This window comes from Oncorhynchus mykiss, chromosome 9, assembly GCF_013265735.2.
Source record: "Oncorhynchus mykiss isolate Arlee chromosome 9, USDA_OmykA_1.1, whole genome shotgun sequence".
In the NCBI taxonomy this organism is placed as follows: domain Eukaryota; kingdom Metazoa; phylum Chordata; class Actinopteri; order Salmoniformes; family Salmonidae; genus Oncorhynchus; species Oncorhynchus mykiss.
The window spans coordinates 46,592,547-46,608,976 of record NC_048573.1 but is presented as its reverse complement, the minus strand read 5'-3'; the positions used below and the strand labels follow the sequence as shown (position 1 = coordinate 46,608,976).

The following is a 16,430-nucleotide window of genomic DNA, read 5'->3' as shown; positions in this document are numbered from 1 at the left end:
GGAGTCAACATGGGCCAGCATCCCTATGGAACGCTTTAAACACCTTGTAGACCCCATGCCCTGATGAATTGAGGCTTTTCTTAGGGCAAAAGGGGGTGCAACTCAAAAATATCTATGTGTATGAAATGTACGTTACAAGCCTCAGCTTGAGTAATACAGCAATAATGAATGCAGTGGATGGGTGTATCTGTCACTCTGGAACCATTCCTACCTGTGTCGGTGCAATGCAGTCATGCCCACATCCATTGTGGCAGCATTTTTCATTATTGGGGCAGTCACTGTCATTGGAGCATAACTCCGCACACATCCCCACGCCCCATCGTCTACGAGGGCACACTCCAGGCTTTGCTTTGGGACAACACAATTTGAGCAGACATGTCAGGGAACCCGACTTACCACAAAGAGACATGAACACGGACAAAATTGGACTGAACCATTTTCTGGAAATCAGTCATATTTGTGTGGAGATCGGTACGGTAAAGAGGGATTCGTATTTGTGAAAAGATTGCAGAGTATACCCCTAATATTTTTGTGTCTAATTAGTTTTGGAGACATTTGTCCCCCATCATCAATGTTTCTCCCATAACACCCATGAAAACAAATGGCAGCCTTCTGAACACTGTTAGTAAACCAGTCAGGTTCTTACTGAAGTCAGGTGGGACACACAAGGCGTCAGAGTGAAAGACGCAGCATTTGTCATCTTTAGGACAGTCCTCATCGCGGACACATCCCTTGTGTGACGGCACGACATTCAGAAGCAGCGGGCACTGACCTGCCTTCGGGGGGATCGGCACTGTGAGAGAGCAGGAGGAATTGGAAACAGTTGGACCGAACCATTTTCTGAAGATCTGTCATATTTGTGAGGAGATGGTTACGATAAATAGGCATTTGCATTTGTAGGAAGTCAAAACAGAAAGCGGTGACATTGTCAGCTGCTTCAGAATCACACAGTGTTCCACAATGTCATCAATACAATACAACAGTGAATAATCAGTTTGCCCTCGGTCCTTCTACTGGGACCTCCAGTCTGGCGTCAATCTCTGTCAACAGATATGAGAACAATCCATAAAATGTATCATCAAGTCTAGTGACCATCAACCCACACCTTGAATGTCACAAGAAGAACAATGGAAATCATGTGTATTACAGAAGCTCTGAACTAAACATTGTGTTGATCCCTCTAAATTAAATATGAGCTTTACTGGTCTTATATGTCCCCATTACAAAAGGTTTATGGTGTATATATATATATATATTTATATATAAAACTCTAAATACCTACATGGCTCTCAGAAATCTTCTTAATTGAGTGTCTCAGCTCTAAAGAGAGTGTATGTGAAATATATTGATCTATGTGTATGAAATGTACATTACAATCTCCAGCTTTCTTGTTTCCAGAGTAATGCAGCAATAATGAATGCAATAGATGGGTGTATCTGTCACTCTGGGACCATATCCTACCTGTGTACGGTGCAATGCAGTTATGCCCACATCCATTGTGGCAGCATTTTTCATTATTGGGGCAGTCACTGTCATTGGAACATAACTCTGCACACGTCCCTACTCCCCAGCCCCATCGTCTACGAGGGCACACTCCAGGCTTTGCTTTGGGACAACACAATTTGAGCAGACATGTCAGGGAACCCGACTTACCACAAAGAGACATGAACACAGACAAAATTGGACTGAACCATTTTCTGGAAATCAGTCATATTTGTGTGGAGATGGTTACGGTAAAGAGGAATTTGTATTTGTGAAAAGATTGCAGAGTATACCCCTAATATTTTTGTGGCGAATTAGTTTTGGAGACATTTGTCCCCCATCATCAATGTTTCCCCCATAACACCCATGAAAACGCATGGCAGCCTTCTGAACACTGTTAGTAAACCAGTCAGGTTCTTACTGAAGTCAGGTGGGACACACAAGGCGTCAGAGTGAAAGACGCAGCATTTGTCATCTTTAGGACAGTCCTCATCGCGGACACATCCCTTGTGTGATGGCACGACATTCAGAAGCAGCGGGCACTGTCCTGCCTTCGGGGGGATCGGCACTGTGAGAGAGCAGGAGGAATAGGAAACAATTGGACCGAACCATTTTCTGAAGATCTGTCATATTTGTGAGGAGATGGTTGCGATAAATAGGCATTTGCATTTGTAGGAAGTCAAAACAGAAAGCGGTGACATTGTCAGCTGCTACAGAATCACACAGTGTTCCACAATGTCATCAATACAATACAACAGTGAATAATCAGTGTGCCCTCGGTCCTTCTAATGGGACCTTCAGTTTGGCGTCAATCTCTGTCAACAGATATGAGAACAATCCATAACATTTATCATCAAGTCTAGTGACCATCAACCCACACCTTGAATGTCACAAGAAGAACAATGGAAATCATGTGTATTACAGAAGCTCTATACTAAACATTGTGTTGATCACTCTAAATTAAATATGAGCTTTACTGGTCTTAAATGTCCCCATTCCAAAATGTTTATGGTGTATATATATATATATATATATAAATATTTTACTCTAAATACCTACATGGCTTTCAGAAATATTCTTAATTGAGTGTCTCAGCTCTATAGAGAGTGTATGTGAAATATATTGATCTATGTGTATGAAATGTACATTACAATCTCCAGCTTTCTTGTTTCCAGAGTAATGCAGCAATAATGAATGCAATAGATGGGTGTATCTGTCACTCTGGGACCATATCCTACCTGTGTACGGTGCAATGCAGTTATGCCCACATCCATTGTGGCAGCATTTTTCATCATTGGGGCAGTCACTGTCATTGGAACATAACTCTGCACACGTCCCTACGCCCCATGGTCTACGAGGGCACACTCCAGGCTTTGCTTTGTGAGCACAATTTGAGCAGATGTCAGGGATCCCAAATTGCCACAAAGAGACATGAACATAGACACATTTGGACTGAACCATTTTCTGGAAATCAGTCATATTTGTGTGTAGATGGTTACGATAAATAGGAATTTGTATTTGTGAAAAGATTGCAGAGTATACCCCTAATATTTTTGTGTCTAATTAGTTTTGGAGACATTTGGCCACCATCATCAATGTTTTCCCCATAACACCCATGAAAACGCATGGCAGCCTTCTGAACACTGTTAGTAAACCAGTCAGGTTCTTACTGAAGTCAGGTGGGACACACAAGGCGTCAGAGTCAAATATGCAGCATTTGTCATCTTTAGGACAGTCCTCATCGCGGACACATCCCTTGTGTGACGGCACGACATTCAGAAGCAGCGGGCACTGACCTGCCTTCGGGGGGATCGGCACTGTGAGAGAGCAGGAGGAATAGGAAACAATTGGACCGAACCATTTTCTGAAAATCTGTCATATTTGTGAGGAGATGGTTACGATAAATAGGCATTTGCATTTGTAGGAAGTCAAAACAGAAAGCGGTGACATTGTCAGCTGCTTCAGAATCACACAGTGTTCCACCATGTCATCAATACAATACAACAGTGAATAATCAGTGTGCCCTCGGTCCTTCTACTGGGACCTCCAGTCTGGCGTCAATCACTATAAACAGATATGAGAACAATCCATAACATTGATCATCAAGTCTAGTGACCATCAACCCACACCTTGAATGTCACAAGAAGAACAATGGAAATCATGTGTATTACAGAAGCTCTGAACTAAACATTGTGTTGATCCCTCTAAATTAAATATGAGCTTAACTGGTCTTAAATGTCCCCATTACAAAAGGTTTATGGTGTATATATATATAAAACTCTAAATACCTACATGGCTCTCAGAAATCTTCTTAATTGAGTGTCTCAGCTCTATAGAGAGTGTATATGAAATATATTGATCTATGTGTATGAAATGTACATTACAATCTCCATCTTTCTTGTTTCCAGAGTAATGCAGCAATAATGAATTCAATAGATGGGTGTATCTGTCACTCTGGGACCATATCTTACCTGTGTTAGGTGCAATGCAGTTATGCCCACATCCATTGTGGCAGCATTTTTCATCATTGGGGCAGTCACTGTCATTGGAACATAACTCTGCACACGTCCCTACGCCCCATCGTCTACGAGGGCACACTCCAGGCTTTGCTTTGGGACAACACAATTTGAGCAGACATGTCAGGGAACCCAAATTGCCACAAAGAGACATGAACATGGACACATTTGGACTGAACCAAATTATGAAAATCTGTCATATTTGTGTGTAGATGGTTACGATAAATATGCATTTTTATTTGTGAAAAGATTGCAGAGTATACCCTTAATATTTTTGTGTCTAATTAGTTTTGGAGACATTTGGCCACCATCATCAATGTTTCCCCCATAACACCCATGAAAACGCATGGCAGCCTTCTGAACACTGTTAGTAAACCAGTCAGGTTCTTACTGAAGTCAGGTGGGACACACAAGGCGTCAGAGTGAAAGACGCAGCATTTGTCATCTTTAGGACAGTCCTCATCGCGGACACATCCCTTGTGTGACGGCACGACATTCAGAAGCAGCGGGCACTGACCTGCCTTCGGGGGGATCGGCACTGTGAGAGAGCAGGAGGAATAGGAAACAATTGGACCGAACCATTTTCTGAAAATCTGTCATATTTGTGAGGAGATGGTTACGATAAATAGGCATTTGCATTTGTAGGAAGTCAAAACAGAAAGCGGTGACATTGTCAGCTGCTTCAGAATCACACAGTGTTCCACAATGTCATCAATACAATACAACAGTGAATAATCAGTGTGACCTCGGTCCTTCTACTGGGACCTCCTGTCTGGCGTCAATCACTATCAACAGATATGAGAACAATCCATAACATTCATCATCAAGTCTAGTGACCATCAACCCACACCTTGAATGTCACAAGAGGAACAATGGAAATCATGTGTATTACAGAAGCTCTGTACTAAACATTGTGTTGATCACTCTAAATTAAATATGAGCTTAACTGGTCTTAAATGTCCCCATTACAAAATGTTTATGGTGTATATATATATATATATATATATATATGTATATATAAAACTCTAAATACCTACATGGCTCTCAGAAATCTTCTTAATTGAGTGTCTCAGCTCTAAAGAGAGTGTATGTGAAATATATTGATCTATGTGTATGAAATGTACATTACAATCTCCAGCTTTCTTGTTTCCAGAGTAATGCAGCAATAATGAATGCAATAGATGGGTGTATCTGTCACTCTGGGACCATATCCTACCTGTGTACGGTGCAATGCAGTCATGCCCACATCCATTGTGGCAGCATTTTTCATCATTGGGGCAGTCACTGTCATTGGAACATAACTCTGCACACGTCCCTACGCCCCATGGTCTACGAGGGCACACTTCAGGCTTTGCTTTGAGACAACACAATTTGAGCAGACATGTCAGGGACACGACTTACCACAAAGACACATGAACATGGACACAATTACACTGAACCATTTTCTGAAAATCTGTCATATTTGTGTGGAGATCGTTACGATAAATGTTAGCTGCTACAGAATCACACAGTGGTCACAGAATGTCATCAGTACAATACAACAGTGAATAATCAGTGTGTCCTCGGTCCTTCTACTGGGACCTCCAGTCTGGCGTCAATCACTATCAACAGATATGAGAACAATCCATAACATTCAGCATCAAGTCTAGTGACCATCAACCCACATCTTGAATGTCACAACTAGTATACTGGAACCATTGTGTATAACATAAACTGTATACGCTAAATGTTTTGTTGATCACTCTCAACTAAATATGATCTTTAGCGATCCTACATTTCCCCATTACAAATAGGTTTATGGTAGCAACTTGTCAGCCTACACTGACTCTTCCCAATGAAGTCTTTCTATTATGTGACTTCTTAATTGAGTTTCTCAGCTCTATAGAGAGTGTAAGTGAAATATATTGATCTATGTGTATGAAATGTACATTACAATCTCCAGCTTTCTTGTTTCCAGGGTAATGCAGCAATAATGAATGCAATAGATGGGTGTATCTGTCACTCTGGGACCATATCTTACCTGTGTTAGGTGCAATGCAGTTATGCCCACATCCATTGTGGCAGCATTTTTCATCATTGGGGCAGTCACTGTCATTGGAACATAACTCTGCACATATCCCCGTGCCCCATCGTCTACGAGGGCACACTCCAGGCTTTGCTTTGGGACAACACAATTTGAGCAGATGTCAGGGAACCCAACTTTCCACAAAGAGACATGAACATAGACACATTTGGACTGAACCAATTCATGAAAATCTGTCATATTTGTGTCGAGATGGATTTGACAAATATGCATTTGCATCTCTGGAAAGTTTGTAGGTCATACTCCAAGTAATTTATTGTCTAATTAATAGTTTTGGAGACATTTGTCCCCCATCATCAATGTTTCCCCCATAACACCCATGAAAATGCATGACAGCCTTCTGAACACTCACAATCTATTGGTTCAAATAAGTAGGTTGAAAACATTGTATGTTAACTAAAATGGGCTGTGCAGCTAGTTACACACAGACACACAAACAGTGCTATTAAGATGCAGAAATAATCATTTCTAGTTAAATGAACATATGAGACAAATTGACAAACACATATGTTGACTGAATTTTTGCATTCGTTTTCTCAAGTTGGAGCTAAGTTTGGGCCAACTAAAAATGTTAAGTTCAGGTAACACTTTTATCTAGAAGTTGAATAAACTGAAAAAGGCTTTGGAACCACTTACTTCATAATAATTAGTTGAAACAACTAGAATTTATTTGACAGTGTATGCGTAAGATGGCCAAGGGTAGCCTGGATTGTTTCAAAGTCATAATGGCTGGCTTGTATTTCTTTGTAAGGTTGCAACAAAATAGGTTGCAAAGGGGCTATGCACAATTATAGGCTATTGTTTATAACCAATTAGGTAGACTATAACACCTAAGTCAAGTGTAGCAGACTTCTTAAAATAAATCATCAAATTGTCACAGTTTGTTTCATGACAAATAATGCAAAGTAGACTAATTAGAACAACTCACCTGTAGATGTGCCTCCCGTTTCTGCAGCAGAGACTATTTTCAAATCTACAAATGCCAACAGAAAAAGAACCAAAGCACAACGCGCTGACAAATTCATGTCCATGCTGACTTCAAGACTGTTAGAGCAAATGCAGTCCAAATCAATTTAATAGAAGAGGAGGAGACCATAATATGTATTAACCTTAGATGACTAAGAGGGGGGCGCTGCTTTGAAGCCATCGCACAGCCATTTTGGTACTCCTCCTTCATTGTAAAAAAAAAAAAAGCTATAGAAATGCATTTATTAATGTCTACATTGGTTGTTTTACAAATCTATTCTATTACAGACACCTTAATGCACACATGCAAATTATATTAATTGAACTGAACATGAACATTTTATATTTTGAGAGTGTTAATGTTACTGCCCCCACCACAACAAATAAATACTTAAATACATGAAATTGTGCCCTTGAAACATTTTATTGAAATATTGTAGAATTCCATTCATTCCTATGGAGGACTGCTCTTTCTGGAGAGTGCCAAGTGGCTTCAAAGCCTCTCATTGGCCATTACAAAGCACCAGCAATCCAGGGTTTATACACATCATTGGGGAGAGACCATAGAAAAGATGAATGCACAAGGAACAATGCACCTGTAGGGTCCCTATGCCACTCAATTTACATTCCGAGTTCGGATCCGAACACTTGCTTAGGTCACATGTAATGAGAATAATTAAGAAGGATATATGGATCCAAAAGTGGTCCCCCAAATGGACAGTGATATTGTTCAGAAAATAGGACAGAATTTCGTCATTGCACAGAAAGGTGCACACCACCCCAAACCCATGAGCAAAAGCAAATAGGTGTATTGTTAGCCTAAACTTAAAGAGAAATGTATTAATATGAACTATACAGCCAACATTCACTGCGACCTCTGTGACCTGTACGCTGTCGTTGGCTGGCCCTCGCTTCATACTCGTCGCCAAACCCACTTGCTCCAAGTCATCTACAAGACCCTGCTAGGTAAAGTCCTCCCTTATCTCAGCTCGCTGGTCACCATAGCAGCACCCATCAGTAGCACGCGTTCCAGCAGGTATATCTCTCTGGTCACCCCCAAAACCAATTCTTCCTTTGGACGCCTCTCCTTCCAGTTCTTTGCTGCCAATGACTGAAACGAAACTGGAAACACATCTCCCTCACTAGCTTTAAGCACCAGCTGTCAGAGCAGCTCACAGACTACTGCACCTGTACATAGCCCATCTATAATTTAGCCCAAACAACTACCTCTTCCCCTACTGTATTTATTTATTTATTTATTTTTCTCCTTTGCACCCCATTATTTTTATTTCTACTTTGCACATTCTTCCACTGCAAATCTACCATTCCAGTGTTTTACTTGCTATATTGTATTTACTTCGTCACCATGGCCTTTTTTTTGCCTTTACCTCCCTTATCTCACCTCATTTGCTCACATCGTATATAGACTTATTTTTCTACTGTATTATTGACTGTATGTTTGTTTTACTCCATCCTGTGTTGTTGTATGTGTCAAACTGCTTTGCTTTATCTTGGCCAGGTCGCAATTGCAATTGTAAACCTGCCTACCTGTTTAAATAATGGTGAGAAAAAAAAATTCAAGCCAAAATTTGATGTAAACAATTAACAACTAGACGTCCATAGTGTGTCTTCAACTGAGTTTGTCGTTCAATGACTGACTGGATTTCTGTTAAACTGCAGGTGAAAATACAAAATGTATAATGATTCATAACGAAATGTGTCAAAGTACAGTATGTGGAGAGCTATAACACTCTTGATTGGTTGATTTTTGGGCAACGGTTGGGCTCTGTTTACATGATATATGATTTTTTACTTGTAATTCATCTTAAGAAATAGGCCTATACATGTCCCAAAATAACTTTTTACATTTCTATCAAATATTTTCTCTCATCTGTCTTGCTCGTGAATGGCAGACCTATACAAGTTCATAATTGTACTACACTGACATCTTGTGGCTTAGAGCTGACAACAATTTGGCGGACTAAATAAATGCTTAACATTATTCTCTCACAATAACGTTGTAGGACTATACTCATCACATTCTATATGCCTGACTGAGACAACTCCACTTAGGTCAAACGTATAGGCTGCCTAAACAAAAGCTTAAGAGAGGATAGGCTATTGCTTACTAAGAATATACAGTATAGACTGAGTGTATAAAACATTAAGAGCATCTTCCTAATATTGAGTTATTTTGCCCTTAATTCGTCGGGGCATGGGCATTCCAAGGTGTTGAAAGCGTTCCACAGGGATGCTGGCCCATGTTTATTTTTACTTTCTTTTTTTTTTTTGCTGGCCCATGTTGACTCCAATGCCACAGTTGTGTCCTTTGGGTGGTGGACCATTCTTGATACAAATGGGAAACTGTTGAGCGTGAAAAACTGGATTTAACAAGTGACATCAATAAGGGATCGTAGCTTTCACCTGGTCAGTCTATATCAGTCCGTGTTCATAATGTTTTGTTCAGTCAGTGTATAACATGTTGTTGTTGATAAAGTGATACAAATGCATTTTTCAGGGAAATGGAATTTGGTAAAAATCGAGCTGAGACTTCAGAGGGGTAGCAACATATGTTACTTACTACACAGCAATTCACAGAACATTCAGCTGACAATTTGTCAAGGGCCACCAACAATTTAATAATGTCTACAAACTGTTTTACCCAGTTCATATGTACAGTGTCTACTGTATTCTAGTCAAGGCTCATCCTATATAACTACTGATGTACATGCCTTTTCTATTGATATACTGTCCATAATGTTTATACACACCATAATATATTGTATATATATATATATATGGTTACACTTACATTTAAGGGGTACTTATTACAGTGTAATTACATGTGTCCTTTCACTAACAAGTATTGTAGTTAACTGTAACAACTCATAGGTACAGTATAATAACAACATGTACCTGGTAGTAATTGCGGTCTGTAATTACAGAAGTCTCTGTAACGGCTCTCTATCCACCGGATGTGTACCAAACTCACTAAAAGTGGCAGTAATAAAGCCACTCTTGAAAAAGCCAAACCTTGACCCAGAAAATATAAAACACTATCGGCCTATATCGGATCTTCCATTCCTCTCAAAAATTTTAGAAAAGGCTGTTGCGCAGCAACTCACTGCCTTCCTGAAGACAAACAATGTATACGAAATGCTTCAGTCTGGTTTTAGACCACATCATAGCACTGACACTGCACTTGTGAAGGTGGTAAATTACCTTTTAATGGCATCCTCGTGCTCCTAGACCTTAGTGCTGCTTTTGATACCATCGATCACCACATTCTTTTGGAGAGATTGGAAACCCAAATTGGTCTACACGGACAAGTTCTGGCCTGGTTTAGATCTTATCTGTCGGAAAGATATCAGTTTGTCTCTGTGAATGGTTTGTCCTCTGACAAATCAACTGTAAATTTCGGTGTTCCTCAAGGTTCCGTTTTAGGACCACTATTGTTTTCACTATATATTTTACCTCTTGGGGATGTCATTCGAAAACATAATGTTAACTTTCACTGCTATGCGGATGACACACAGCTGTACATTTCAATGAAACATGGTGAAGCCCCAAAATTGCCCTCGCTAGAAGCATGTGTTTCAGACATAAGGAAGTGGATGGCTGCAAACTTTCTACTTTTAAACTCGGACAAAACAGAGATGCTTGTTCTAGGTCCCAAGAAACAAAGAGATATTCTGTTGAATCTGACAATTAATCTTAATGGTTGTACAGTCGTCTCAAATAAAACTGTGAAGGACCTCGGCGTTACTCTGGACCCTGATCTCTCTTTTGAAGAACATATCAAGACCATTTCAAGGACCGCTTTTTTTCATCTACGTAACATTGCAAATATCAGAAACTTTCTGTCCAAAAATGATGCAGAAAAATTAATCCATGCTTTTGTCACTTCTAGGTTAGACTACTGCCATGCTCTACTTTCTGGCTACCCGGACAAAGCACTAAATAAACTTCAGTTAGTGCTAAATACAGTTTGCAGCCAACCAAAAAAATGGATCATATTATTCCAGTGCTAGCCTCCCTACACTGGCTTCCTGTCAAAGCAAGGGCTGATTTCAAGGTTGTACTGCTAACCTACAAGGCATTACATGGGCTTGCTCCTACCTATCTCTCTGATTTGGTCCTGCCGTACATACCTACACGTACGCTACGGTCACAAGACTCAGGCCTCCTAATTGTCCCTAGAATTTCTAAGCAAACAGCTGGAGGCAGGGCTTTCTCCTATAGAGCTCCATTTTTATGGAACGGTCTGCCTACCCATGTCAGAGACGCAAACTCGGTCTCAACCTTTAAGTCTTTACTGAAGACTCATCTCTTCAGTGGGTCATATGATTGAGTGTAGTCTGGCCCAGGAATGGGAAGGTGAACGGAAAGGCTCTGGAGCAACGAACCGCCCTTGCTGTCTCTGCCTGGCCGGTTCCCCTCTTTCCACTGGGATTCTCTGCCTCTAACCCTATTACAGGGGCTGAGTCTCTGGCTTACTGGGTCTCTCCCATATCGTCCCTGGGAGGGGTGCGTCACCTGAGTGGGTTGAGTCACTGATGTGATCATCCTGTCTGGGTTGGCGCCCCCCCTTGGGTTGTGCCGTGGCGGAGATCTTTGTGGGCTATACTCAGCCTTGTCTCAGGATGGTAAGTTGGTGGTTGAAGATATCCCTCTAGTGGTGTGGGGGCTGTGCTTTGGCAAAGTGGGTGAGGTTATATCCTTCCTGTTTGGCCCTGTCCGGGGGTGTCCTCGGATGGGGCCACAGTGTCTCCTGACCCCTCCTGTCTCAGCCTCCAGTATTTACGCTGCAGTAGTTTATGTGTCGGGGGGCTAGGGTCAGTTTGTTATATCTGGAGTACTTCTCCTGTCCTATTCAGTGTCCTGTGTGAATTTAAGTGTGTTCTCTCTAATTCTCTCTTTCTCTCTTTCTTTCTCTCTCTCAGAGGACCTGAGCTCTAGGACCATGCCTCAGGACTACCTGACATGATGACTCCTTGCTGTCCCCAGTCCACCTGGCCGTGCTGCTGCTCCAGTTTCAACTGTTCTGCCTTATTATTATTGGACCATGCTGGTCATTTATGAACATTTGAACATCTTGGCCATGTTCTGTTGTAATCTCCACCCGGCACAGCCAGAAGAGGACTGGCCACCCCACATAGCCTGGTTCCTCTCTAGGTTTCTTCCTAGGTTTTGGCCTTTCTAGGGAGTTTTTCCTAGCCACCGTGCTTCTACACCTGCATTGCTTGCTGTTTGGGGTTTTAGGCTGGGTTTCTGTACAGGACTTTGAGATATCAGCTGATATACAAAGAGCTATATAAATACATTTGATTTGATTAGATTTGATTTGAAGTCTAACAACGAATGCTTGTTACAAGTTGGCAGGTTTCCACTAAATTCACCAACTTAGTGATTTGCTTAATCTCAGCTGCATCCAATCATTAACAACTGTGACAAAAGTTGGGATCCCTTGTTGATGCTTTGGGTGTCTAAGATTATATCCTATACTCAATAGGCTCTAATTACTTAACCATGAATGTGCTCTGTTCAAAACATATCTCCAGTCAACGTTGTTGCTAGCACTAGTACACCACAGAGCATATGTAATATCTGCATAAGTAATTAGTAGGTTATACACAGGATTGATCTAGTTAAAATGAACTTGATCTTGAGGGGTACTGACTTGTGATTATAGTGTACCTGCAAAGTACGTTACCCATCCTGACAATCTAATCGTCAGCTTCGGAAAGCGCCAACCAAGTGAGAAATAAACACACTGGCACACCACAGAGTCCATGTAACATCGGCATAAATACAATGTTACTAGGTGTTACACAGAATTGAGCAATTTCTATATAATTATTTACAGTGTAGGCCTACTACTCATTACCAAGTGAAAATACCTGCAAACAATAAATGAGCTTCTAATTTAGTCAATGTTATTGCAAACATGTAACAATACCTTACATTTCTTACTAAATAATACGCATTTGTATTGTTATATTAATGACTTGATTAATTACATTAAACAAAGTTATAACATAAAAATAACTATTCTAGTGGTGACACAAATCTGTAGGCTATATAATGGTGAGTGGCCTAGATAGATTATTGACATGTACAGTAACAATGGAAATCAACAACTCTGTCTCTGTCTTCATATGCTTCTTTCTTGTATGCATTTTCCCTTCCTGGACTCTGAGACCATGAGGAAATATGTGTTAGAGAAGAAGAATGTATGACAATTTAACATTAGACACTATGTTACCCTATACTAGTTATCATCATCATGCTTTCTAGCTAGTTCTTGTGTTATCCAGCTATACAAGTGCGTGCTACAGTAACGCCAAAGATTTGTATAACTAACCCAAGATAGACCACTCCCTATTGTTTCCAATGGGAAGCTAGTGAGTCGAGTGGGCAGAACAAGCAAGGAGGTGGGCAGAGCCAAGCATTATCTTTTTAGCACGTTCTAGCATGTATTTGCATATTTCCATTAGGAATGCTAGTGTTTGAAGTGCGTGTGTGCAATAACTAAATTTGCCCTTGCTCTTCCTTTTTTGAAACTTTGGCAGAGTCCACTCTGTTCATAAAATATTCTAGTTTTGGGAACAGAAAACTGCATTGAGATAAAATGTTTAATCTATGACAAAATCATCAAAATGTCAGCCCAGTTCTATTCCGCTCCATAGTTAGCTAGCAAGTAACGACCATAGCATAGCTATTTTCCATATTTAGGTTAAGTAACTTAGCTAGCTAGCTAGTCAAGGTTAGAAAACTAGCTAGCTAGCATGCTTGCTAATCCAAACAAAACACAACAGATTGCATGGAAAGTCTATTCTGTAGAATGTGCTATGGTAAATACTTAGCTATCTAGTCTATTTGGTAGGCATAACAAAAACACCAGCTAACATTGCTACCTAGCTAGCTACGTTTGCTAACTAGCTAGCCAACACTTGGCTAGGTATCTTGCAAATGCTAGCTAGATAGCTAAATTCCTATGCTAAATACTTCAGCAAAATTCATGTACCTCCCCCCAAAATTAAACAAATTGCATGCAAAACTTACTTTCTCTCTCCTGTCTTGATGTTTTTGTCTCGTCTACAACACTTCTTTCATTTCGCGTCAATCCGTCATGTCTGGATTTTGCAGTCTGACCTTCTTGATCCCGTTATTTTACAAAGGGACACATTTGAGGCCATTGTAATTTCGAGCTTGTTGCTCAGATTGGCAGACATTAAAACTTCTTCAGGATTGGTGGGTCCCCTGCGGGACGGTTGAGCTAACATAGGCTAATGTGATTAGCATGAGGTTGTAAGTAACAGGAATATTTCCCAGGACATTGACATTCTGATATTGTCAGAATGCCTAATTTCTTGTTAATCTAACTGCACTGTCCAATTTACAGAAGCTATTACAGGGAAAGAATACCATGCTATTGCTTGAGGAGAGTGCACGGTTTTGAACATGAAAAGTTATTAATAAACAAATTAGGCACAATTGGGCAGTCTTGATACTAAATTTGGAACATAAATGCAATAGTTCATTGGATCAGTCTAAAATACACTGTATTTTGCATAGATTTTATTGTATTTTACATAGACTGTTGCCATCTAGTGGCCAATATCTACATTTCAGCTGGGCTGGAATAATACATTATGGCCTTTTCTTGCATTTAAAAGATGATGGTTAAAAATAAATACAAAAAAGGTTGTTTTTTTTGTTTGTGTTATCCTTTACCTGTTTTTAATTAGTTATATTCTCCTACATTCCTTTCGCATTTCCACAAACTTCAAAGTGTTTAGTTTCAAATGGTACCAAGAAAATGCATATCCTTGCTTCAGGGCCTGAGCTACAGGCAGTTAGATTTGGGATAGTCATTTTAGGCGAAAATATAAAAAGGGGCCGATCCTTTTAAGCCTTAATTCCTGGGATAAAAAAATTATTGCACCACTGCATCACATCCAAAAGTGAAAATGTTCTTCAATAGTGCAAGGTTACATGATGAAATAAGAGTTTGACTTATGACCATTTTAAGTGCATTTATAAACCATTATTCTACCAAGCTTACAATTTGGCAAACACAAATTACTCTCACAATCTGAACCATAACTGTTCATCAATGTGTCCAAAATTGTTTAATTGATTGTTAAAGTAACTTTCCTTAACAATTTAACATTACTACAGTATTTAGTAAACCGTACCCACCAAATCTGGCGGTTTACTCTCGGTGCCTTCAGTGACCATAAACAATGTCCACTGAATTACCCAGGTCAAAACGTCAGTGCCGAAAAGAAAATTGGAGAATGGCTTTAAACTCCATGTGGTCCTATTTAGCTGACTACGAAGGTATGTATACTTAACATTATTAACCAACTAGCTAACTAGCCAAGCTAACTCAGTACTTGCCAGCAGCGACAGTGTTAGCTAGCTCGCTAAACTACTATTTGTATATGTATTTATTAAGAAGCTACTCTTCCTGGGGTCCAGCAACATAAAGAAGTTATATACAGTATAATACTTTTTTTTTTTACATGACATTACATTTCATAACACATTTCAGTAAACAAAACAACCACAGTTAACTTACTACCTGGTGATCTAAGCAGAGTTGTGTCAACGAGAAGATAGGTTCTCAGTTGGCTAACACATATCACAGGGTTTGTGCACTCTGAAATATGGTGCGTTACCGATGCTATCAGCAGTGGTGTAAACTAAGGTACTTAAAGATGCACTCCAGGATCTTAAGCACAACAAATGTGTAACATATAGTACAAATTGGATTCGTAACATATCATACAAACTGAACACACATTATACATTTTTGGGGGGGCGTAACATATCATACGAAATCGATGACATAGTACACAAATTGATGACGTAGTACGCAAAAAATGGGCATCACTTTTGGCATTAAAACTACTGGCTGAATGTATACAAAAGTTTGAGAGTGCATTTCAAATAATACTTAAGTAGTTTTTGGGGTTATCTTTTACTTTTCCTCCACTACAGTTCTGAAAAAAATAATTTACTTTTTAGTCAACACATTTTCCCTGACACCCAAAAGTACACATTACATTTCAAATGCTTACAGTAGCAAGGCAGTAAAATGGTCCAGTTCACACACTTATCAATAGAAGATGACTGGTCATCCCCACTGACCTGGCGGACTCACTAAACACAAATTCTTTGTTTGTAAATAATATACATTATACAATATTTTTTAACACTTTAATTGTGGTGAGGGCCAGAATGTCAGGATGGGTAATGGACTGTATAAGTACACATTAGTTACAAGTTCATTTTAACTAGCTAAATACTGTGTAACAACTAGTAATTACATTGCACTTAGACTAACATTACATGTGCTTTGAAATAATGTCTTA

At 39.8% G+C, this 16,430-nt stretch overlaps 1 protein-coding gene across 1 annotated transcript in view; it reads right to left on the bottom strand.

Annotated features, from left to right (window-relative positions):
* The window catches only part of LOC110532224 (balbiani ring protein 3), a 28,855-nt gene extending 21,692 nt beyond the window's left edge, over positions 1-7,163 (bottom strand). The window contains exons 1-9 of the mRNA XM_036986948.1: positions 7,010-7,163; positions 6,019-6,156; positions 4,390-4,536; positions 3,954-4,091; positions 3,153-3,299; positions 2,721-2,858; positions 1,904-2,050; positions 1,462-1,605; positions 212-348 (exon numbers count right to left, since the gene is read on the bottom strand). Coding sequence (XP_036842843.1) covers positions 212-348; positions 1,462-1,605; positions 1,904-2,050; positions 2,721-2,858; positions 3,153-3,299; positions 3,954-4,091; positions 4,390-4,536; positions 6,019-6,156; positions 7,010-7,112 — 1,239 coding nt within the window. The 5' untranslated portion in view covers positions 7,113-7,163. The remainder of the gene's footprint in view (positions 1-211; positions 349-1,461; positions 1,606-1,903; positions 2,051-2,720; positions 2,859-3,152; positions 3,300-3,953; positions 4,092-4,389; positions 4,537-6,018; positions 6,157-7,009) is intronic.
* Between the last annotated feature and the right edge of the window lie 9,267 nt (positions 7,164-16,430).